At 37.0% G+C, this 24,791-nt stretch overlaps 2 protein-coding genes and 1 long non-coding RNA gene across 3 annotated transcripts; 1 reads left to right on the forward strand and 2 right to left on the reverse strand.

Annotated features, from left to right (window-relative positions):
* Positions 1–7,850: 7,850 nt before the first annotated feature.
* On the reverse strand, positions 7,851–10,247 carry LOC137824563 (uncharacterized). Its single transcript, XM_068630230.1, has one exon. It carries the CDS (start codon positions 10,245–10,247, stop codon positions 7,851–7,853), a length of 2,397 nt encoding a protein of 798 aa, XP_068486331.1.
* Positions 10,248–12,269: 2,022 nt separating this feature from the next.
* Positions 12,270–14,198, reverse strand: LOC137827274 (GDSL esterase/lipase WDL1-like). The gene is made up of 6 exons (XM_068633560.1): positions 13,839–14,198; positions 13,433–13,510; positions 13,143–13,283; positions 12,978–13,060; positions 12,759–12,902; positions 12,270–12,679 (listed from the first exon to the last, which is right to left on the reverse strand). The coding sequence occupies exons 1-6, from the start codon at positions 13,947–13,949 to the stop codon at positions 12,466–12,468; spliced, it is 771 nt and encodes a 256-aa protein (XP_068489661.1). The 5' UTR covers positions 13,950–14,198; the 3' UTR covers positions 12,270–12,465.
* A 2,625-nt stretch (positions 14,199–16,823) lies between these two features.
* Positions 16,824–18,107, forward strand: LOC137823335 (uncharacterized). Its single transcript, XR_011083112.1, has 3 exons — positions 16,824–16,971; positions 17,123–17,197; positions 17,966–18,107. It is a non-coding gene; the product is annotated as an uncharacterized lncRNA (long non-coding RNA).
* The last annotated feature ends 6,684 nt before the right edge of the window (positions 18,108–24,791 follow it).

The raw sequence follows: 24,791 nt of genomic DNA on the forward strand, positions 1-24,791 counted from the left end.
TATAAATATAAAAATTAAAATATTTTTGTAACTATTTTTATACATATTTTATTAAAATTTTATTTTTTTGTGCTTGATAATTATTTTTTTATCATACCATTATATAAAGATGCATTTTTATATATTTTTAGTTAGACTATTTTTATCTTTTATTAAATTAATGAATACGTTATTGATCATCTTATTTTTTGCATTTATGTAGTTATATGTTTTTTTAGAAACGTACGAGTTGTTTACTTAATATATATTTGTTTGTCTTTTATGAAATTTTTAGTTTGTTTATTATTTATCTCTTCCTTGCATAATAATTAAATTAATGGGTACGAACAATAAAAATAATATTTGTATGTATGATAAACTTAAATTTCAGACATAATTTAAAAAAATTTAAATACAAAGTATAAGCTACAAATGTCGTTTAATGGTCATTATATGTGTAAAAAAATGAATCTGACTAGTGTAATATTGTGACCAAGCTTGGAAATGGGTATAATACAACATATTTGTAGATAGAATCAAACTATCTTCTTGCAACTTCACCTACAATAAATCATAAACAATATAAGTTAAATAATGATTGTTATCTTAACATGCTTTAATTGAAGTGTATCACCACAAAATATTTTCATAAATGTGACCAATTGAAATAATTTGATGGTGTCTCAAATTAATTGGAGGTTGGGTCATCAAAAGGAAAATAGTAATAGACTATTTGAGAGATAAACATACAAGCATGATGTTATATCAATTGGTAATAACATATCCTATATATAGTATGCTTATCCACTTATTTGTACCTTCTTGCAAATAAATAAAATTGATTTAGAAGACATTCAATGAAGTACAATGATTGTTTGGAACATTGACATCCGGTCAACAAAAAGTGAGCTTTTCAAATGCTCATATCCTTGATAATCTCCAAACATTTTGAAAAGTGATATAGGATCACCAAACAACCACAAAATCTTGGGATGACAAAGCGAAGCAGGTCATGCGGGTTGACTCGCTACCAAAAAGCACGAGACGAACTCACTAATCTAGCTCGCTAATCCACTTAAGCCCGTCCCAAATAACCCGTAGCCCGTACGGGTCAACCCGCCCCGCTATTGACTTTCTAGTCCGTGTAAATAAAAATAATAATAATTTTATATTTTCTCCAAAAAAGACATACCTCACTCACCCATTATTGCTGTGTGACCCTTATTTTATTTATTTAAAAAATAAATAAATTTAATGTACTAAAAAAGGAAAGTTTTATTTTAATCATCTAAAGAAGTTAATATTAAGAGTGATAATGAATTTATTTTTAAGTAAAGTTTTATATTTAAAATTAAAATTTATTAATAAAAAATAATATAAAGAAGATATTTCAATAAGATACTCGTTAAAAAATTAATCATCTTCATTAAAGTATTTTGTAGCAAAACTTTGATAAGATACTCTGATACATATATATATATATATATACATATATATATATATATATATATATAGAGAGAGAGAGAGAGAGAGAGAGAGGAAAAATAGATGTTGTACCTGAGTGGAGAGATGGGGCCCAGGCACGGTCGGTTGATGTAGTGTAGTTGCTGACGTGTCGGTCTTCTTCTCTTTCGGTCGGTCGCTCCTTCTTGGTGTCTCCTTCGGTTGGGCGGGGGAGGGTACCTGCGAAGGCACTCCGACGCTCAAGTAAGTGTGAGATTCTAAGTGTGGTTTAGTAAGTGAATGAAAACGTACCTTTCTCTGGCTTGAGCACAATATTTATAGGATTGCCTAATGGGCTTTCTATCCCTTGGGCTCAGGGTGGTTATGGATAGGTCTTGCCAGTCGTGCTCCGGAATACCCGGGGAACATATCTTCTTTCAACGCGTATTCCTTATTCTTCGGAGGTGTATCTTAACCACCTTAGCTTGTCATGAGTCCACTTACATTTATTATGCGTTCGGTCGGTCGGCCACGTGTGTTCGTCCGGTGCCTACCGGTACACTTGCCCCCCAGGCTCGAGGTGAATAAAAGCCGAAGAGTCGTAATGATTGTTGTGCCTTTCGAGGTGTCAGACAATAAATTTAACGGAATGACGGGACGTTCGCTTTTTGTCGAAGGCGGCGGAGATGGATCCGGCGGTGTAGATTAAGCGACGCTTCGACTTCCGGCTGATATGGGTCGTAGGATGAGTGGGAATCTGACGGATGAGGGTGAGAGGGGAGTGCTATAAATAGTGCTTCCAGTTGCAGAGATATCACGTTTCCTTGAGTTCGGAATCCGAGTTGCTCCGATCGCCGAGTTCACATTGCGAGTTGCTTGTACGATCTGTAGTTGCCGACCGAGGTGTGGATTCGTGAACGAAAGGTTAGTTATGTCGTCTCAACTTTCGTCAAATAGAGTAGGTAGTAGAGAGTCGAGCGAGAGTGGGGAGTCATCGTCCTGAAGTGGCGAGAGTACGAGTGGGTCAATGGGTCCGAACTATGAGTGGGTAGATATTAGTGTTAGGAATATACCTACTGTCTTTAGGAAACCGGACGACCTGGATAAAGTGCTGGCAAGGGCTTCTGTCGTGCGGTCGGGATTACCTTCGGATATTGTAATTGCTGAAATATGTGGGTATACCGACCGTGTCTGTCATGGAAGGGAGAACGCTCCGGTTGATTTCTTTTACGTTTATAGTACGTTGTTTGCCGATTTGAAAGTGACCTTGCCGTTCGATGAGTTCACGATGGACGTGCTACGGTTTCTTAACTTAGCTCCAACCCAACTTCATCTGAACTCATGGGCGTGCATGCAGGCCTTCCGAATGGTGTGTCAACTGTTTAATTTGACACCCAGAGCGGAAGTGTTTTTATTTTATTATAACACAAATTCGGTCACCCCGGTAAGTTGGGTGTCATTGACGAGCCGTCCGGGGAGTGTGCGCTTTGCAGCCTTTACCACATCTTACAAGAACTTCAAGGAACGATACTTCAAGATATTTGTCGAGCCGGACGACCGAGAGTATTTTTATAATGTTGATGTTACCAAGTTTCCATTCCATTGGACCCAGAATCCGACTGTGCTTAACGCTAGTTCCCGTACGGCCCTGTCAGCTTTGGATAAGGCCGTTATGGTGGTGTTTGACCAACTCCCTCATAAGTTGCCAACAAGGGAAATAATTGCACTATATGCGTCGTTCGATCCCTGGGCGGATTTTATTGGTTTGTGATTGTAATTGTGTTGGGATTGAATAACTTCATTAATAGTGTTTAATTCTTGTGTGTTTTGCAGAGATCATGACACGGACGGACGCCTCGCTGAACGAATATATGAACAATTTGCGTCAACAGAGGAACCGACAGGCGGGTTCCCTTGAGACGAGTGGGGCGTTAGCTGCCCGACCGACTTCAGTGGTGCCTGCTGCGGGGGCCACGGCTGCGACCGCAACGAAGAAAAGGGGTCGACCCCCTAAGGGAAATCAAGAAGGCCGACCGGGGCCTTCTCGAACGGTTGCTGAACCGTCTCTGTTAACGGCCGACCTGGAAATAGCGGCCCACTTACAAACAGAGCTGACGGCCGAGGAGAACGAAGTGCTTTCCACCATCCCTACGACAAAGTTGATGGTGGAGACATTAGAATTGCAAAGCCGGGCGCTTGTGGCGAGCCGGACGGTGATCGAGGAGCTCGAGAGAGTTATGACCGTCACCGTTCCCCGCTTGAAGAAGGAAGTAACTGAGGCCAATCAAGCTGCAAAGGCGTCGGCGGAGATGGTGGAAAAATTGAAGGCCCAAGTGGAGGAGAAGCAGGCGGCCGTGAAAGCGCAAGAGGGACTGACGAAGAACCTCGAGGCGCTACTAAAGGAGGGTGCCGACCGAGAGGAGGCGTTGAAAGCGGAAGTGGCTAAGTGCCAAGACTTCATGCTTCGCATTAGCAAAGAATATTTTCGGTTGGGCATCGGACAAGTGGCCTGTCTGCATGGAGCACCCTTGGAGGACGACCGGTACGATATAGAGAAGATAGTAGTGGACGGAAAGCTGGTGCCGGCCAACCCTGATGATAGCTCAAATGAGGAGGCCGAGGCGGAGACTCCTGGCCCACAGCCGGACGCCTCATTTGAAGAATTAATGAACAATGTTCCATAGAAAATTGCTGGACCCGGCATGTGGGCAATATACACTTTGCATTTTGTATATTTATAATTTTAGCTAGTATGTATGATGCGTAGGCCGAATTAGTTTCTAAACATGGTGTGGTTTATATATAAGTAATGATTTTGAATTCGAGTGCCGAATGAGACATAGGTAATGCCGAACGATGCATAGATAATTCTGAATACGTTAACGTAATAAGTTAATTCTGATGCCGAACGAGGCATAAATAATCCTGATTACGTTAAAGTAATAAGTTAATTCGGATGCCGAACGAGGCATAAATAATTGTGATTTCGTTAAAGTAATAAGTTAATTCTGATGCCGAACGAGGCCTAAATAATTCTGAATAATTTTGATGCCGAACGAGGCATAAATAATTCCGATTACGTTAAAGTAATGTTAATTCTGATGCCAAACGAGGCATAAATAATTCTGATGCCGAACGAGGCATAAATAATTCTGATTACGTTAATGTTAATTCTGATGCCGAACGAGGCATAAATAATTTCTCATTGTTAAAGTAACAAGATAATTATGGTGCCGAACGAGGCATAAATAATTCCGATTACGTTAAATTAATGTTAATTCGGATGCCGAACGAGGCATAAATTGAGAGTAATAAAAGGAATAGGAGACTGATTTTATAGTGCCTCGTTAAAATCTTCTCGGTCGTAAACCCTCCTTAGGGAAAAATCGACCGAGCGAGGAAATAGTACACTTTTATTAAGTTCAACTGTAATAAAATTTGAGATGCGTGGCATTCCACGTTCTCGGTATGTCCTTCCCAGATAAATGTTCTAAGTAATAGGCTCCACCAGCTGTCGTATCTGCTATGCGGAATGGTCCCTCCCAATTGCTAGAGAACTTGCCTCCTTCCTTCCGGGCGCTACTCCGCATTCGCCATACTAAGTCGCCTTTGTGGAATAGTCTTGGTTTGACCTTGGAGTTGTATCGTCTGGTCGCCCGAATTTTGCATGCTTCTTCTCTAATTCTACACTTGTCCCAAAGTTCGTTGATGAGATCGAGGCCGACCGAGAGGCTTTCCTTGTTTAGATCAAGATCAAGGGTTTGTCGGCGGAGAGAGGGTTCTCCAATCTCGACGGGGATCATAGCTTCAGTGCCATACGTTAGGCTGTATGGCGTTTCTTGTGTGGTCGTCTAAGGGGTACAACGATATGCCCCCAAGACTTCTAGGAGTTCTTCAGTCCAGTTACCCTTGGCTGGGCCAAGACGTTTCTTCAACTCGTTCAAAATGACCTTGTTGGCGGCTTCTGCTTGGCCGTTTGTTTGTGGGTGTTCGACCGAACTGGCGATGTGTTTGATGTGGAGTTTCTCGTAAAATTCAGCTAACGTCCGGTCAGTAAACTGCCGACTGTTATCGGTGATGATGATCTGTGGGAGGCCGAAACGACAAACAATATTTTTCCAGATGAAATTTTGGACATTGCGAGCGGTGATCGCGGTCAGAGGTTCGACTTCGATCCACTTGGTGAAGTAATCAATGCCGACCAGTAAGAATTTACATTGGCCTTTACCGGGGGCGAAAGGGCCAATGATGTCCATACCTCATTGAACGAACGACCAAGGTGATAACATAAAATAAAGTTCCTCAGGTTTTTGATGGGACAAAGTGCCAAACTTTTGGCATTTAAGACATTTTTGGACGAAATTGGTGCAGTCGCCTTGGACGGTCGGCCAGTAGTATCCGACCCGGAATACTTTGGCTGCCATTATTCGTGCGTCGGAGTGAGTTTCGCAAATTCCTTCGTGCAACTCTCGGACGACATAGGAAGCTTGGTCAGGTGTCAAACATTTAAGGAGTGGTTGGGTATAACCTCGGCGATAAAGGTCGTCGCCAATTAAGACAAAACGGGCGGCCTGCAGCTTCATGGTTTTTTCGCCGAGAGGACTACATGTGTCGTCGAGTAAATATTGCTTAACCGGGGTAATCCAAGTAGATTCCGCGTCGGTCGTTAGGCATTCCTGTAGGTCGATGCTTGGGCGTGTAAGCGTAACATGGATGACCGACCTATGCATTCCATTACACTTCGTGGTTGCCAAACGGGACAAGGCGTCCGCACGAGTATTGTGATCGCATCGAACGTGCTGCATGGAAATTTCAGAAAAGGTGCTCATCGACTGTTTGACTAAGTGATAGTATCGCTGTAAAAAGCTTTCTCTAACTTCATATTCGTCATTAAGTTGACCGATGACTAGCTTGGAATCACTTTTACAAATTAACTTAGTGACTTCCAATTCTTAAGCGAGGCGTAGACCGGCTAAAATGGCTTCATATTCGGCCTGATTGTTTGAAGTTTTGAAGTCGAATTTTAGGGCTTGCTCGATGACAATCTCGCCGGGGCCTTTCAAAACGAATCCAGCGCCGCACGACCTTTCGTTGGAGGAGCCGTCCACGTATAGGATCCACGATGACTGTTCAGTCTCGGCTGAGGAAGGAGTGAGTTCGGCTGCGAAGTCAGCAAGAGCTTGCGACTTGATGGCTCCTTGTGGTTGGTACTGAATATGGAATTCGGATAGTTCTATCGTCCATCCGATCATTCGTCCGGCTAAATCTGGCTTAGTGAGAATCTTTACAATGGGGTAATTTGTCCGAACAATAATACGATGATTTTGAAAATACATACGCATTCGTCGGGCGGTAATGATGAGAGCCATAGCTACCTTTTTGATCGTTTGGTATCGGATTTCGGCGCCATGGAGGGCGCGGCTGACGAAATAAACTGGCCGTTCTTCAAAATTAATTTCTTGCACTAAGACTGAACTGACGGCTTCGTGTGAAACGACGAGGTAGACTATAATGGGCTCTCGGGCGTCCGGTTTCTGGATGACCGGCGGGGAAGATAGAAAAGTTTTCAATTGGAGGAAAATTTCTTCGCATTCGGTCGACCACTCAAAGCGGGATGGTTTTTTCAATAGTCGGACGATGGGCCTCGTTCGTTCGGCAAGTTTAGGAACAAATCTGGATAGAGCGGTGAGTCGGCCGATAAGTCTCTGAATTTCCTTAATGGAGTTGGGACTTCTCATTTCGGAGATAGCTTTACATTTCTCGGGGTTAGCTTTTATGCCTCTATGAGTTAGCATAAAACCTAAGAACTTCCCCCCCTCGACGCCGAACGCACACTTGTCAGGATTGAGTCGCATCTGGTGTTGGCGGAGGGCTCGAAAAACTTCTTTTAGGTCAGCAATATGTTGTTTGCATGAGTCGGACTTGACGACGATGTCATCGACATAGACTTCAACATTCCTGCCGATCATGTCGTGGAATACATGGTCCATTAGTCTTTGATAAGTGTCCCCGACATTTTTGAGTCCAAAGGGCATAACTTCATAGTAGAAATTATCGGAATCAGTCATGAAGGCTGTCTTCTTTCGGTCGGCCGGGTGCATTTGGATTTGATTATAACCTGAGTAGGCGTCAAGGAAGCTTAGGATGTGATGTCCGACCGCTCCATCAACGAGACGATCAATGGTAGACAGAGGGTAAGAGTCTTTTGGGCATGCCTTATTGAGGTCTGTGTAGTCAACGCACATTCGCCATTTTCCGTTCGCTTTCTTTACCATAACCACGTTGGCTAGCCATGTGGTGTAATGGGCTTTCCGAATGAATCCAGCTTGTAACAATTTATCGGCTTCGTCACGTGCGGCTTGGCGTCGTTCCTCGCCTAGATGTCTTTTCTTTTGAGCTATTGGCCTAGCCTCTTTATACAGTGATAATTAGTGAGTGATAACCTGTGGGTCTACGCCAGGCATATCAGCGGCCGTCCAGGCGAACAAATCGGCATTTTTAACAAGTGTCGTACTGATGGCCATTCGGTCGTCCGGTTTCAGCGAAGTGCCGATATGCGTAGTGTGGCGATCATCGCGAAGCGGGAATGGATGCAAGTCTTCTCCTGCTTCCATACGGGGATCGTCCATACGAGGGTCGAGATCAAGAAGGGCTATCATCTGACGACGGGACATGTGCCGTCCGGAACGCCGAGTGGGGGATCGTCCTCGTTTTTGTGGGAGTCGGTCGTCCGGATTGGTTGTGTAGAGTCGTTGAGTTGGCTCACTTTTCAAACTTGTGACATAACATTCTCTAGCGGTTTTTTGATCGACATGGATTGTTGCAATGTCGTTATTTGCCGAAGGGAATTTCATGGCTAAGTGTGGGGTGGAAACAATGGCTTTTAATCTGTTGATGGACGGACGACCGAGCAGGATGTTGTAGGAAGTTTGGGCGTTGACCAGAAGATATCGTACGTTTATTGTTTTGTGGAGATCGTCTTCCTCACCAAAGGTTGTATATAAGTCTATATACCCCTTAGTGTCGACCTGTTCACCTGAGAACCCTACAATTTGTTCGTTATAGGGTTGAATATCTGATTCTGGGATGCGCATTTTCTTGAAGATTTCCCAGTATAATATGTCGACCGAGTTACCTTGGTCGACCAAAGTCTTGGCAATTGCGAACTTGTCAATTTCTACAGTGATTACCATAGGGTCGTCCTGGGCTGGATCTATAGCTGTGAAGTCATCGTCAGTGAAGGTGATCGGAGGTATGTGTGGACGCCTCCTTGTGGTAGCATGAGCGGACTGGATTTCCCGGAGATGTTTCTTTCGGGCGGAATTTGAGCACCCGCCACCGGCTATATAATTTGCTTCGTGGTTCGGTTCGCCCAAGTTAACGGGTCCAACAATCATGTTGATGACTTCGCGGACTCGTTGGCGAGGGCGGGTGTTTCGGTCGGGACTTATGCTGCGGGCGCGTGTACGCCAAACGGGGCTTTCACTGCGTTTCCGCGAAGCCTGGCTATGGTCGGTTCGGTGTTTGTAATCGTTACGGTATGACCGGTCCACACCACAGGATGGATGGTCGGTACTCCGTGGTGGGGATCTTGAATTCCTTGTCCTCTTGACGAACTGCCTCAAATGACCAGCCTGGATGAGCTCTTCGATTTTGTCCTTCAACGCCTGACATCCTTCGGTCGTGTGGCCGAAGTTTCGATGGTATTGACAATGCTTAGCGGTGTCTGCATTCGGTGACGTTTGATATTGCTTCAATATCGGGATTAAGTCTGTTTGTAGTGCTTCATCTAGGGCTCGTCCCCTCGGCACAGTTAAGGGGGTGTAACTGTTAAACCTGGGGATTCGGCCTCCTCTGTTCCGGTCGGACCTTGGAGTAGTTCGGACGGTTCGTTCGGTCTCGACTTCTCTTTCTTTGTCCGGGGTTTGGTCTTTGAGGACTCCGGATCCGACGGTTTTGAACCGTTGGTGGTAATCGATGTGTTCTTCGATTTGCATGAATTTGGTTGCTCGAGTTCGAAGGTCTTCCATGTCTTGAGGCGACTTCTTGATGAGACTCTCAGTAAAACGGCTCGGCCGGATGGCCGAGACCAAATGGTGCAATGCAACTTCCTGCTTGAGTCCTCGGATGTGCATACATGCTTTGTTGAACCTATCTAGAAAGGTTTTGAGAGATTCACCTTTTTCTTGTTGTACCGCTAGGAGAGACATGGAGGACATGTGATGTGATCGGCTGGTGGCATATTGAGTGGAGAATTTTACGGCTAAGATGTCAAAGTCGTCAATGGAGTTCGGAGGCAGCTTTGTAAACCAGGTAAGAGGTTCTCCCTGAAGGGACGTGGGGAATACTTTACACCACACATTATTATCTGTGGTATACAAAGTCATTTGCGTCTTGTAGACATTTAAATGCTCGTCCGGGTCGGTCGAGCCGTCATAGAGTTTAATAGCGAGACCTCTCCATTTGTCAGGAAGTGGTGTGGTGATAATTTCGTCTGTAAAAGGATGACCCCTTTTACTTGACTTTCTTTCGACTGTTTTAGCTCTGGAAGCAGGATTGGTGTCGGCCGGCGTAGGTATGCGAGAGGCGGTTCGGTCGGCCATATGGGATTGGCCTTCTCGTTCGGGATTATCGACCTGTCGTTGGAGTCGTGCATTCTGCTCTCTCAATAAGACGATTTCTTCTTCTTGGCGGCATCTATCTTCTTCGTGTTGACGATGGTCTTCTATCCCCTTTTGTCGCAGTTCCTCCATCTGAGTTTGGAGGGTTTGAATCATAGTCATTTGTTCTGCCATAGCGTCGTTGTTGTTTCTTGTCGCAACCATTATAGCTTCAAAAATTGAAGATTTGCCTCGGCCCCACGGTGGGTCGGTCGGCCACGTGTGTTCGTCCGGTGCCTACCGGTACAGATGCAAAAGAAAACTTTAATTATTTTTAATCAAGCCTTCTAACAATTCTCATACCCAAATTCTTTTATATTTTTATCTTAATTGAATGAATTGAATTGAAACGAGGTTGAAATTTTAGTTTTTTCAGTAGCAAAAATAAGTTTTTTTTAATTAATGATTTAAAAAAAAATATTTACGTGAGACGAGTCAGTGAAATGAACCTGCATTCCTTGTGCGTGGCAGGCCAACCCGACCCACATTTTGCGGACCAAATGCAAGGCGGGTCCTATGCGGGACGGGTCAACCTGTATTGCCACCCCTAAGAAAATCGATGTTTTATGTCATACAGATGTTGCAAAATCGATTATATACATGAAAGTCAATTATTGTGAAATTTTAGTGGATAATTGATGTTGGTCGCATGATAATCGATTATACATGTAAATTTATGGGATAATCAATTATTCATTCCCCATAATCGATTATGGTTTTAGTTTTCTTTGATTATGGGTTGATTTGGGTCTTCGTTTGCACATATTTACGGTTGTTGGTTTTTGAAAGTTTATACTATTTACAACTTAATTCATTTGTGTTTAGTAGATTAAAGTATGTTTAGAAAACCCTAATGTTTTACCATAATCCTAAACCCAAATCCTAACCTCAAACCTTAACCTTAGCCTTAACCCTAACCATAAAACCTAACCATACCCTTAAAACGAAAACGAAACAAAAACAAAGACACAAATTGTATACACGAAGCATTAGGCGATCAAACAAAGATTGTCTATCCCAAAAACGAAAAATGAAAACGAAATCTAAGATACAAACCATATGCACCAAACATTAGACGATCCAATAAAGTCTGTCTACTATGAAAATGAAACCGTATATATAGTTTGACGACGAAAACAAGGAGATCCATAGTGATGGGTTTGCCAAAATTGTTGAATGTTCTACGAAGAGTGAGAATTGGAGTTTTGAGAATGGTGCTTGATTCGTTAAATGCTCTTAATTCTAATTACAATTGTTTAATTGGAGAAGAAGGAGAGGAAGAAGGGAAGGTAGAAGGAAAATAAAAAGATAAGAAGAAGAAGGAGAATAATGACGTAATCTTTGTTATATAATAAAAATATTTAATAATATTATTAATAAAAATAAATAATAAAATATAAAAGTCATCATACTCATCATTTTTATAAATTAAAAAAAATCATAATATTCATCATTTTACTCACAAATTCTTAAAAACTTTTCCTACATTTTTCATTCTATTTACCTTAATTCAAACAATCTCACTCTCTTCACAATTTTCATTCAAATCATCTTAAATCAGCTCCCTTAAATCTATTCTCTAATCCAAACAAACTATTAATTACATGCATATATAATCTCAAAGCATATAAGAAAGTATAGTTCCATTTGTCAATGTTAAAGATGAAGTTAAAATAAATTTTAATCTAATCATTTAAATTTTTGATTTTATATTGGAGTTTTAAATTCCCATATCCACTCTAGTGTTGAATTAAAAAAAATATTAAATGCTATTTGTTATTCAAGTATCCACCAATATCGGTATAATATATTAGTCAAATATTTTAAAGTACCAATATGAGGCGTAAAACAAATTGAATCAGCATGGTTCCATCGTGCATGACAAAATCTCTTTTAAGATCACAAGTAATAATAAATCAACACCCATCTCTGATGATATCATCTTTTAGAGAAAGAAAAATAATTAGACTAAGACAAAAAAGTACCTTGTGAGCATAGTGAGGAAGAGTACTTATGTACATTATGCACGTTGATACGACAATTGATTTTTCAACAAGAATCAAGGGTATTTATGTATCCATGTCAGAGAGTTTATACATTGAAGTCACATATCTTAAATTATTCTTTATTGTGACCAATTAAGTATGTGATTTCATAATATATTTGCTAAAACAACAGAGCCTCTGATAGATTGAAGATACAGAACTTTATTTGAATCCACTCATGAAAGAAGAGATGCAAAACTTCAACCAAAAGTTCATTACATTCATACATAGAGAAACCATGGAACCCCCAGTTTATGATGATGATACACAAGGAAACTATTATGGTAGTTTTATTTCAAGATTTCTTCAAATAATTCAGTAAATAAAGAAATACAAGTCTACTCCCAGTGGTGGTTGTCAGGGAGGATCCAATTGGAAATATTATTATATGGCCTTCCATCATCAAAAAATGGATCATATGGTGAATCTTCGTCAAACTCACTTGGCAATGATTTCCAATACAAACTAGGCTTCCACTCTGCATCTTTCAGTACCTTCATTATCTCTTTGAACAGTACCTTGTTTCCCAGAGGTGAGAAATGAATTCCATCGCTATAAACCAAAAAACAACTGATCAAGACAAGAAAATGCATATTTAAACATTTTCAACTAAGTATCAGACTTTACTTACATGAAACAAGCATCTTGCCATTTATCTATTTTCTGAAGAGTAGTCCACAGATCAATGGCCTTAATATTCATATCCTGACACAAATCCATACACGCCTCTGAATATACTCGACAAGTTTCATTGGTCCTCGATGGCTTCCCATTACTGTTTCACTCCAACAATGAGTCAAAATTCTAAGATCTTATAATAATGAAATCAAAATTGAATGGCAATAAGCACCTTCTTGCAAATTGTATGTTAAGTACTTCATCATTGATGGGAGGAGCACTGAGTACAATAATGCGAGTAGTCTCTGAGAGGCTCTGCAAATCATTAACAAACGGGTCAAAGTTTTGCAGTGAGAAGAATAACAAGAAAAGGGTGGAAAATAAAAATGGTTAATACCTTGATATGGTTAATAATCTTCTTCATATTTTCAACATATTCTTCCAGAGGCACACTGGTACCGAAGCCTGATGGGTCAGGAAAAGAAGAATCATTACCGCCAAAGTAGATAATAACCAATGAAGGTTGGACACGGGCATCCTGAATTCAACAAGTTCACACAGCCTTAGCAAGGATCAGAGATTCAGAGTAATCAAATACTACTTTTAAGTAGAATGAACAAAGGGGAACAAAATTCACTCTGAAGGGGAGATTTTTGCATTGAACAGAAGCACTGAGATGATGAATACCTTGGGAAAAACTTTTTCAAGAACCTGCAGAGCTCGCCTTGTATTCCAGCCAGCATATCCTCGATTAATTATATCAGCCTGTGTCATGTAAAAATAGGATTTGTTAGGTTCATGTAAAACTGATTTTCTTCTTTCAGTAAAAAAATGCTTTCAGTAGAGAGAAAAGAGGTTGAGCATTCCCAACAAGGCACACACAAAACTCAACAATAACTAATAATCAAGTAGCAAAGTGGTCTAACATAAACATAGATATAACTAACTCAAAATCTCTTTACCAATGCATCAGACTCTTCCATACAAAGAAATGAACCCCTATCAAGGTTTTAAGTTCTTGTGAATCTACTCCTTAATCTAATCTGAATCTTAGCATTTAAGTTGTAAAGAGAATGAGAAGAAGAAAAAGTACCTTGCGAGCATAGACGTGAGCAAGATTAGCAGCCCAACCTTCACCATAGAAACCAAATTGAACGATTGAAGAACCAAACAGAACAAACTGAGGCCTGGAGGTTCCTGACATTATGAGTTGCTCTCTCGTTCAATGTTTTTTTTACTTCGTTCAATGTTTTTTTCCTTGAACGCTGAATATGCACTGAGATACGTTGGACTCCAATTTATGTATTGACTTCATCACCAACCTACTACCTACCTCCCTGTCCACCAGTCTTTCTTTTTTTTTTTTTTATTTAAACTTTTCCCTTTTTTTAGGACAAAAATTAGATCAATTATTGGATGGTCCACACTCTCTTCACTTATTATAATCTCAATTAGTTTCTATATATGCTGCATACAAGTTTTTATTTCCAAAAATAATTAATCATATATCATGTAATAAAAGTTTACCTAATCATTTTTCACATATTGAAGTATACAAATTGAATTTTAAATATTAAATGTGTATTTCTTTCTGTCTTTTGTCTTCTTTTGTCCACGTTGGTACCAATATCACATCAAAATTGAAAAAACAAACAAACAACTACTTCTGAATTAAATGCCTTTTAATTAGTGTTAATCCTACTTTAATTGTTCTTTTTGTTGCCTTAAAGGTGAAATACCTACGAGAAGTGTGCATGTAGACATGGTCTCCACGAGAGAAAAAAGATTTGCTGGGAAAGGTAACATGTTCTAGGAAGATAAATTATTTGTTTATTAGATTCAACTTTTTTTATGAACATGAATTGGGAGTTGGTTAGGAGAGGCTTTTCAATTATTGAATCAACAAACTTGAATTTTAGAAGATTTTATATATCATACAAGGGATGCATTATTATAAACTCACACATCTTTTTAACAAAATTCACAATCTCTGGTACAAAATCAAATATAATTTTGCCTCTTTATTTTATTCAATTCACACTTTTGATACTTATTATAAAATAGAAATGTTTGGTCTTTTTATTTTTAAAAATTATGTAATTTTAATATTTTGATTGTGTAACATTTTATATTTTAGTTTAAAATTAAATTAAATTATTTTTCTGTCACTGTTTTATTCATTATTTCATCCAGTACAAGTTTGGAATGCAATGCTGTGAAATTGTGACGTCCTTTCAACTTGAAACACGTTTTCGACGAGGGTAGCAGGTACCTAACCTTCATATAATAATAATACACATGTTAGGTTTGATAGTAACTATTTCATAACTATTGATATACATATATATAAATATATTTTTACTCAAATATTTATATTAATATAACATAGTTATGTAGTTGTATATTTCCTTATCATTTTTTCAATCATACTTACCTAATCCGGTTCAATCGATCCAACCCCACTAATCATGTTTAGCTTAAATGAAATTTTTACTAGCTAAGATTTGAGAAATTAATTTGCAGAATTATACTTTGGAATGTTTAATCCATTTCAGTAATTTAAATAAAAAAAATAACATTTTATATAATATGATGTTATATTTTTTAGTTTGTTTGGCATTGTCGAACTCCATTATAAACTTTTTTTTTTCTTGAAAAAAGGTTTTAGTGTGTTAAGAGAGGAGAGTCTATTACATTATGCATCATTGACCTTAATGCTTAGATAATGTAGGATTTTTTTAATATAGAGGAAGAAACCTTGCATTTTATTAAATTATGCATCATTTATATTGAGGAAAAGCCTTTTCCACTCGAGGTTAAAATGTATGGGCGTCATGTTAATATTCTAACATCACGTTTTATTATATTATGGTTAATTACTTACGTCTAGAAGTATTGTATTAAATTTTATATTGAAAAGAAGTCTTAATGATGGATTAAGAAATAAAAATTAAAGAAAAGTTAGAGTTAATTATGAGTGGTTGCGGCAGCAGTAACCCATGTTAGCAGCGATTTCAATTGACTCATTCCGATTAATGTATTTATTTTATATACTCCATAAAGGTATTCAAGTCACATGCGCTACACATGGTTCCTAATGTAATGTAATATCAAATTGCATTTTTATTTATCTATCATTCCCACCCACGATTCATCCATGTGGTTATTAATATATTACTTCATCATTCATCATCACCTACACTTCAAAAACACTTCTCAAGATTTTCACTTAATTATAAATTAAATAACACTTGATTGTTCCAAAATAACTCAAACGTCTTATAAAAGTATGTGGATCGCATTACAAATACTAATGCAGGCTAAATTTTTTGTACTCATATTCAACCCACCTTGTTCAAGATTTTGTGACACAATGTTAACCTATATTAACCACCAAAAACCTTAAGATTACATCACAAATTTGTACAGTGAAAGTTTCATTACCTCGTTTACTAAGACATAAAAGACATCATGTGTACACAATGCTTATCTTTTTTTGTACGCCATTTTTTCCCCATTCTAATTTTGCGGTGGTCAATATATAATATAATTTAAACGTTTATCACGGGAAATTATTTGGGATTGTGACTTTATTAAGGGGCATATACACACTCACTCACTCACACACCGTAACCTTTATCTTCCAACTTTTTGTTAATAACCCGGTTTGAATATGTACTAACGTTAAAGCTAAATGAATCTTAATTAGAAAAACATTTCATTAATCATCAACAAAATCTAACTTGGTTTGTCAAACAATGTGTGTGAGTTGTCAAACAAGATCTCCGAGTTGTTATAAATATGATAACATGTGTTCCATTTTTATAAATAAAAATCATTTCATTAGTAATTTTGTACTGGTATAAACCGATCGAGGTGACCGAGACTCGGTCTCTCTGACCAAATTGATCGAGACTCCCACGAACGATCAGGCGACCGACACACTTAATCATTAATGCTTAAACTAAGGTCAGTGGAACTAAATTACCATTAAGAATTAGATAATGCAACCATTGTAACAACACCTTTTCTTTAAAAAAAAAACAGAAACAGAGAACCCCTCCTTCATTTTCTTCCTCATCTCCATTTCTCTCTCTATCCAATTCTCTTCTCTCTCTCTCTCTCTTAATTTTTCTCCCAATCTTCATCTATTTTAGAATCTGATCATACCACGCTGTAGCTGAGGAGTTCAGGAACATTTCTACCCGATCAGATTTTCAAACAGAGTAAGTTCATTTTTACTCTAAATATCCTTTGTTCTCTGTTTTTCCTTAGGATTTAGTCATCAATCTTGGTGGGGTCAGTTGAGAAGTTTAATCCTCTCAACTTATTATATTATATACTGAAATTTTGTTCTGTTTGGATAATTTACATTAGGCCCGTAAATCTTGAAGCTTATCCAAACGGTGGGGAATAAAATTCTAAAAGTTGCTTGGAAAGCAAGCAATTGAGGTAAGGGAAGCTAAATTTAATTTTTAATAGCACCCTAGGATAGAAGATCTGAATGCGGAAGGGACGTGGTCCCAATATTCAATTTTCTCTTGCAGGAATGTTGTGTGTTTATATATTGGGTTGTTTGTTTGTATATTATTTAAATTTGTAAAAATATTATATTTTGATGATTTAGTATTAAAGTGTTATTTTTTTCATGTCAAATAGACTTTTGAATATTGTGGATCAATTTTTTGAATGATATTGTATGACGGAATGGTATGAAATTGAATTCATACATTTGGGATAATGTATGGACTGATGTTTGTTGTGTATTAAGTATTGATGCCTATGTGGTAACAGAGATCTCCGAGCTTCACTGATGATCTAAGTCACATAGACTAAGATATCAGGTGGTGAGAAGCTGATGGGCGAGTTCATGCACACCGTGACATATGAGATGCACGGCTTGGGTTGTATTGAACTTACCCTGATCCTTTCTGTTAGATTCGCTGGTAATCTTTGGATCAGGTGTTAGTCTCTGGTAGGACTTACTTAATACGGGTCTTCCGGAAGACGTTGTTTGTTGAATATCTTGGATCTGTAGATCGATGTGATTGTTTTAATGTTGGGATTTGAAGAAGATTGTATAATTTGAGAAATTGATCATGTAACTTGGTTTTCTCTTTTGATTTAATTGCATATATTATAAAATTCTATTTTCACTAGCTTACCCTTGCTTTTCTTGCTGTGTTTGAACTGCGATGACTGTACTACGTACACGAGCAGATGATCTTACAGGTGTCTGAGGATCAGAAGAGTTTTAAGGCATTGATTTTGAAACTTATATTGTAAATACTTGTATTTCTATATGTCCTAATCACGTATTAGGAATATTTTGAAAAACTGTAAGCTTGTATAGAAATATGTAGAACCGATATTGTAATAGTTATATGTAAATTATAGGGTGTTACAACCATAAGTGTGATAATCGGGCCCAATAAGGTAGCCCATTAAAATAATATAAATAGCGCACATTTCAAGCAAAAAGGTACGTTTTTATTACTGTACATACCCGAGTGCCAAATACCCTCTTTATTGACTTGAGCGTCTGAGTGTCTTTTGTATGTACTTCTCCCATTTGACATTCACTCGAGACTAGACTGAGAGTCAAAGGAGTAGCACGAAGATCAGAAGGATCACAGTGAAACCTTAACAACCTGCTCGAAAGAAGAAAGAAGATGATGATACAATAGTTCTATAGGTCCATCTTATTAACAATATCAAATTTTTTTCATTCCTTATCTTTAGTAATGGATGCATCTATATTGTTATAAATTTCCAGTGATCTAGTTGAGTAGGCGAATCGAAATAGATTTTAACTAGTATGATGAACCGGGACACACAAAATTCGTTAAACCAGTTAATGATTTTTAAAAACTTGAAAGTATATTTTATTGAAAAATATATGTATTCTATACACTTCTTTTTTATGAATTTACGCGGTTATTATTAAGAGTTTCATTTTATACTATTATATTTAAAGTTTTTATTTCTAAAATTGTATTGTAGTGAACTTTATTTGTCATTGTGGATATTGGTAGTTTATTATGATAAGTACTTTAACTTTAAATTAAATAGTTAAATTATATTAAAAATATATATTTTTTAATTTTTTAGTGTAAAGCAAGTCACCAATAATAGTCTGACAAATTAATTCAATGACTCTTAGGTGTGGTGAAGCAATAGTCTGACAAAAGAATTAAATGGGTGTATCACGTGGACAACAGAGCCAGCTTTTACCATTCTCCCAATAGGGACTTCACATCTGGGATTTCATCTCTTTCCTATGAATTAATGCCATATAATATGATTGGTTTGAATTTAAACAAATAGGTAGATTTAAAAAAAATATTGATGACGAGATAATGTTTTGTTTGGAATTTTAATGGATTTCAGGTGAGAAACGGATTCAAGGGTAAAATTGTTTGAATTATGAGAAGAATGTAGAAGTAATGGTTTCTGCATCACAATCACAGATACATTTGGTATTGCTTCTCAAGCTATTAATATATTTTCTAAAAGTATTAGAGGAGGTGATATGACTTACAAAATTGATATTTATAAAGTATTTGATACTCTATGTTGAAAGTTTTTATTGTTAGTTTTTACACATTTTGGTTTTCATTCCTCATTTGTCAGTTGGATTAATACAATCTTTCGTTCAACTATATTTTCTATCAGGATAAATAACAATATAGTGGGGTTTTTTTTTCTTGTAGTAGAAGTGTGAGATAGAGTGATCCTTTATCTCCCTTTGTTTTTCTAAGTAAAGGCATCTCTAAGCTTGTGAATGATAAGAAAATTCAACATATGGCTAGCCCTACAGCTTACATAACTCTCTCTCACATTTTATACATTGATGACATCTTTGTTTTTTGTAGGGTAGATAATAAGTCTCTTAGAAATTTGTATTAAAGGATACGAATACCAGAGTTACAGAAGGATCCTAATATTAATTGGGAGTCTTTTCTAATTATCGGTTGTTTCTCTTTATAGAGAAGAATAATTGAGTGTCTTTTCTAATTATCAGTTGCTTCTCTTTATAGAATTGGGTGTCTTTTCTAATTATCAGTTATTTCTCTTTATAGAGGGGAATAACCTTTATTTTATCTTGGTGTGTTATGATTCTAGTATTTAATTATTGATTATTTCCTTCTTTAGTTAAACCCTAGAATGAGTGTACTACTTGTATATATTCATACCATTTGTTTTGATTTGAATAATAAGAAAGAAGAGATATTCATTCTCATATCCTTTGTCTTCAGTTTACTCTTTTGTTCATCTTTGTTCCCTTTTGTTCATCTCTGTTCTATTTTGTAATATGGTATCAGAGCTATGATCATCAGCGCTCTGCTTGCTACATTTATTCATGGGTGAAGTTGATGATCCCTCACAAGATCTTAGTTCACCTTACCATGTTAGTTCATCAGATAATCCTTCCTTTCTTATTGTCCCTATTATTCTTGAGGGACCAAATTATCATCATTGGTCTCGTTTGTTTCAAATAAGCCTAATTTCAAAGAACAAAATAGGTTTCATTGATGGAACTATAGAAGCTCCTAATCGTACCAAATCATTGTTTCCAACATGGCAGAGAGCCAATATGTTGGTTGTTTCGTGGATTCTCAAGGCTGTTTCTCAATACATCGCGCAGAGCATCATCTGTATGGACAATGCCTTTGACATATGGAATGATTTAAAGGAAAGGTTCTCACAAGGAGACATGATTCGTATTTCTGATATCCAGGAGATGATTTCTTCTTTTAAACAAGGTGAGTTGACTGTTACAAATTATTTCACTCAGTTAAAAATTCTTTGGGATGAACTTGATCTTTTCCGCCCGTTATCCGCTTCTTCATGTGCCTCTAAATGCAATACTCTTGTGAATGTTTCTAAATATAAAACACAAGACTAGATTATCAAATTTCTAAGGGGGCTAAATGATAATTATTCGATTGTGAGAACTCAAATTCTATTGATGGACCCTTTGCCATCCTTGAATAAAGTTTGCTCTCTTGTTACACAACAAGAGAGACAAATATTTGGTGATCAATCCAAGGCAATGATTGCTACTAGCAAAGGAGGTTATAAAAACAATGCTACAACCTATGGCAGAGGTGTTGGATACGGAAGAGGAAGCAATGGAAGAGAATATACTTCCAAAATTTGTAGTCATTGTGGAAGGACAGGACATACCATTGATACATGCTATAAAAATCATGGCTTTCCACCTCATTTCAAGTTCAAAAATCAGAATCATGATCAGAGTCATACTAATGCAGTTTTTCAAAATACAAATTTCAATAATAATGAGCAGAATCATGAAGGTTCAAAGTCAGAAGTGGAGTCTCAACAAATTGGTTTTACTCCTGAGCAGTATCAAACATTGTTAGCTCTTTTACAACAAACCAAATCTAGTGGCAATGCTTCTAATCAAGTCTCTATTATTCCCTCCAATCAAACAGGTAATAATTTTATTTCTTCTTTTAGATCTTGGATTATTGATAGTGGTGCTACTGATCACATTTGTTCATCCTTAACTTATTTCACTTCATATCATCAAATTGATCCTATTTATGTCAAATTACCAAATGGAAATCAAGTCATTGCCAATTATTCTGGAAGTGTTTTTCTCAATCAAAATCATGTCATAGACAATGTTTTGTACATTCCTTGCTTCAATTTTAATCTTCTTTCCGTAGCAAAATTGATTGATAAACTATCTTGTGTTCTTACCTTTGACTCTAATGGTTGTCACATTCAGGACAAAATAACTATGAAAATGATTGGAATCGCTAAGACGCAAGATAGACTTTATATACTCAAGATCCCATCTTACCAGAAATTTCAAATTAAACCCCTTGAATGTACACACACCATCAATACTGTTAATGTCAGTGCTAGTGATCTAGAAACCCTTTGGCATTTTCAATTAGGTCATATTTCAAATAAATGTATTGATGTTATCAAGAATAAATTTCCTTTTGTTAAATATAACAAATCTTTTGTTTGTGATGTTTGTCATTTTGCAAAGCAAAAAAGACTTTCTTTTCCTATTAGTACATCTAAATAAAAAAAATGTTTTGATTTAATTCATGTAGATGTTTGGGGACCATACTCAATACCATCAATTCATGGTCATAAATATTTCTTGACCATAGTTGATGACTATTCGAGGTACACATAGATTTTTCTTTTGAAACAAAAATCTGAAGTTGTTAAGGTTTTGGAAAATTTTGTTATTTTTGTTCAAATACAGTTTGAGACAACAATAAAAATAATAAGAAGTGATAATGGAACTGAATTTTTCATGACTAATTTTTTTGTCAGTAAAGGAATAATACATCAAACATCATCTGTCAATACTCCACAACAAAATAATATAGTTGAAAGGAAACATGGTCATTTATTAGATGTAGTAAAAGCTCTTATGATACAATCTCATTTACCCAAAATTTATTGGTCATATTCTGTGATACATGCTGCGCATATTATAAACATGCTTCCCACACCTGTTTTAAACTATTCTTCTCCTCATGAAATGCTTTTCAAAACAGATGCAAATTTTAATGGATTAAAGGTGTTTGGTTATTTATGTTATGCTAGGACCTTGTCAACAAATAGAAAAAAAAATTGATCCAAGAGCATCAAAATGTGTTTTTATTGGTTTTCAACGGGGGACAAAAGGATATATTTTGTTGAATATTCAATCAAGAGAAATTTTTGTGTCCAGGGATGTTGTCTTTTATGAACATGTTTTTCCATACCAAAGGGTTCAAGATACTAGCAATGAAACTAACAGTCCCGACGTTAATGATCAAATTTTGTTTGCTGAAGATCAATTTGTCTTAAGTCAGCCATCAGAAGCCATTCTTGCACCTTGTGATAATGTTGAAAATAGCAGTGATAATAATTGTGAGTCACAAATTGAGGTTTCAGAAGAAGATTGTTCCCATATAGACTAAAACCTCAATGAAAATCATGATATAGAACAAAGTTCTGAATCAGATCCATCTGTCCGAATGAGCACAAGAATAAAAAAATCACCTGAGTATTTAAAGGATTATCATTGTAATCTTAATGTTTCCAGTACATCTTCAAACGTTAAATATCCTTTGAATTCTTTTTTGTCTTATAGCAATTTATCACCTTCTTACAAATCTTTTGTTATGTCTCTTTCTTCACATGTTGAGCCAACCACTTATTCTGAAGCTGTGAAACATGACTGTTGGAGAAAAGCTATACAATTTGAGATATCTGCTTTAGAGTCAAATCAAACTTGGGAGACTGCTCTTCTACCTCAGAACAAAGCTGCCATAGGTTGCAAATGGGTATTCAAAATAAAATATAAGGCTGATGGAACAATTGAAAGGTATAAAGCAAGGTTAGTGGCAAAGGGATATACACAAACAGAAGGCATTGACTACCTCGATACTTTCTCTCCAGTAGCAAAGATGACCACTTTAGCTTCTATTTATAATTGGGAATTGAAACAATTAGACATAAACAATGCCTTTTTACATGGAGATTTGAAAGAAGATGTATACATGGTTGCTCCTCCTGGATTGACTTCTATTCCACCAAGAAAAGTTTTTAAACTAAAAAAGGCTTTATATGGCCTTAAACAAGCCAGCAGAGAATGGTTTGCCAAACTGTCATCATTTTTGCTTTCTATGGGATATACTCAATCTATGAATGATCATTCCTTGTTCATTAATTCTTCCGAAGGATCTTTTACAGCATTATTGGTATATGTGGATGATATAATATTGGTAGGAAATGATAAAGAAGAGATTGTTCGAATCAAACAAGCCTTGAATCAGACATTCAAGATTAAAGATCTTGGGAATTTAAGATACTTTCTTGGTCTAGAAGTAGCAAGAAGTAAGACAGGAATAATGGTAAATCAAAGGAAATATGCATTGAAATTATTAACCGATGCAGGTCTTTTAGCCTGCAAACCTGCACCCTCTCCTATTGATAATCATGAGAAATTCTCTTCTACTGGAAGTATTCCTTTCACAGATATTCAAGCCTACAGAAGATTGATTGGAAGGCTTATGTATCTCACTAATACCCGACCTGACATAACATTTTCTGTGCAACCACTTTCTCAGTTTCTTGCTAAGCCTACAATTGTTCACTATAATGCAGCGATTAGAATTCTCAGATATATCAATGGGGCTCCAAGTCTTGGTCTATTTTTCTCTTCCACTACTTCTGTTCATCTCAAAGCCTTTTGTGATAGTGATTGGGGCACCTGCAGTGATTCAAGACAATCAGTGACTGGTTTTAGTGTGTATCTTGGGAATTCTCTCATATCTTGGAAATCAAAGAAGCAAGGAACAATATCACAGAGTTCTTGTGAAGCTGAATACAGGGTAATGGCCACTGTTACATGTGAAATTCAATGGCTAACTTATCTTCTTCAAGATTTCAAAGTTCCTTTTGAGCAACCATCTCTTTTATATTGTGACAATGACTCAGCAAGATACATTGCAACAAATCCAGTATTTCACGAACGTACAAAAACATATAGAAATAGATTGTCACGTGGTCAGAGAAAAATTAAAGAAGGGTTTCATCCATTTGCTTCCCATTTCCATCACAGAGCAACTGACTGATATTTATACCAAAGCTTTAAGTCCTAAATCTTTTAAGAATATTTGTTCCAAGCTGGGTCTCATCAATATTTGCTCTCCAGCTTGTGGCGGGGTATTAAAGGATACGGATACAAGAGTTACAGAAGGATCCTAATATTAATTGGGAGTCTTTTCTAATTATCAGTTGTTTCTCTTTGTAGAGAAAAATAATTGGGTGTCTTTTCTAATTATCAGTTATTTCTCTTTATAGAGGGGAATAACCTTTATTTTATCTTGGTGTGTTATGATTCTAGTATTTAATTATTGATTATTTCCTTCTTTAGTTAAACCCTAGAATGAGTGTACTACTTGTATATATTTAGACCATTTGTTTTGATTTGAATAATAAGAAAGAAGAGGTATTCATTCTCATATCCTTTGTCTTCAGTTTACTCTTTTGTGCATCTTTG

This window comes from Phaseolus vulgaris, chromosome 8, assembly GCF_000499845.2.
Source record: "Phaseolus vulgaris cultivar G19833 chromosome 8, P. vulgaris v2.0, whole genome shotgun sequence".
NCBI classification, from domain to species: Eukaryota; Viridiplantae; Streptophyta; class Magnoliopsida; order Fabales; family Fabaceae; genus Phaseolus; species Phaseolus vulgaris.

What these genes read in the sequence shown, in the direction of transcription:
- LOC137824563 (XM_068630230.1), bottom strand. Translation starts at nt 10,247, where the DNA reads ATGGTTGCGACAAGAAACAACAACGACGCTATGGCAGAACAAATGACT.
- LOC137827274 (XM_068633560.1), bottom strand. Translation starts at nt 13,949, where the DNA reads ATGTCAGGAACCTCCAGGCCTCAGTTTGTTCTGTTTGGTTCTTCAATC. An exon ending in CTCACGTCTATGCTCGCAAG is followed by an intron (nt 13,511 to 13,838) that starts GTACTTTTTCTT and finishes TACATGACACAG; the next exon opens with GCTGATATAATTAATCGAGG. An exon ending in AGATTATTAACCATATCAAG is followed by an intron (nt 13,061 to 13,142) that starts GTATTAACCATT and finishes AATGATTTGCAG; the next exon opens with AGCCTCTCAGAGACTACTCG.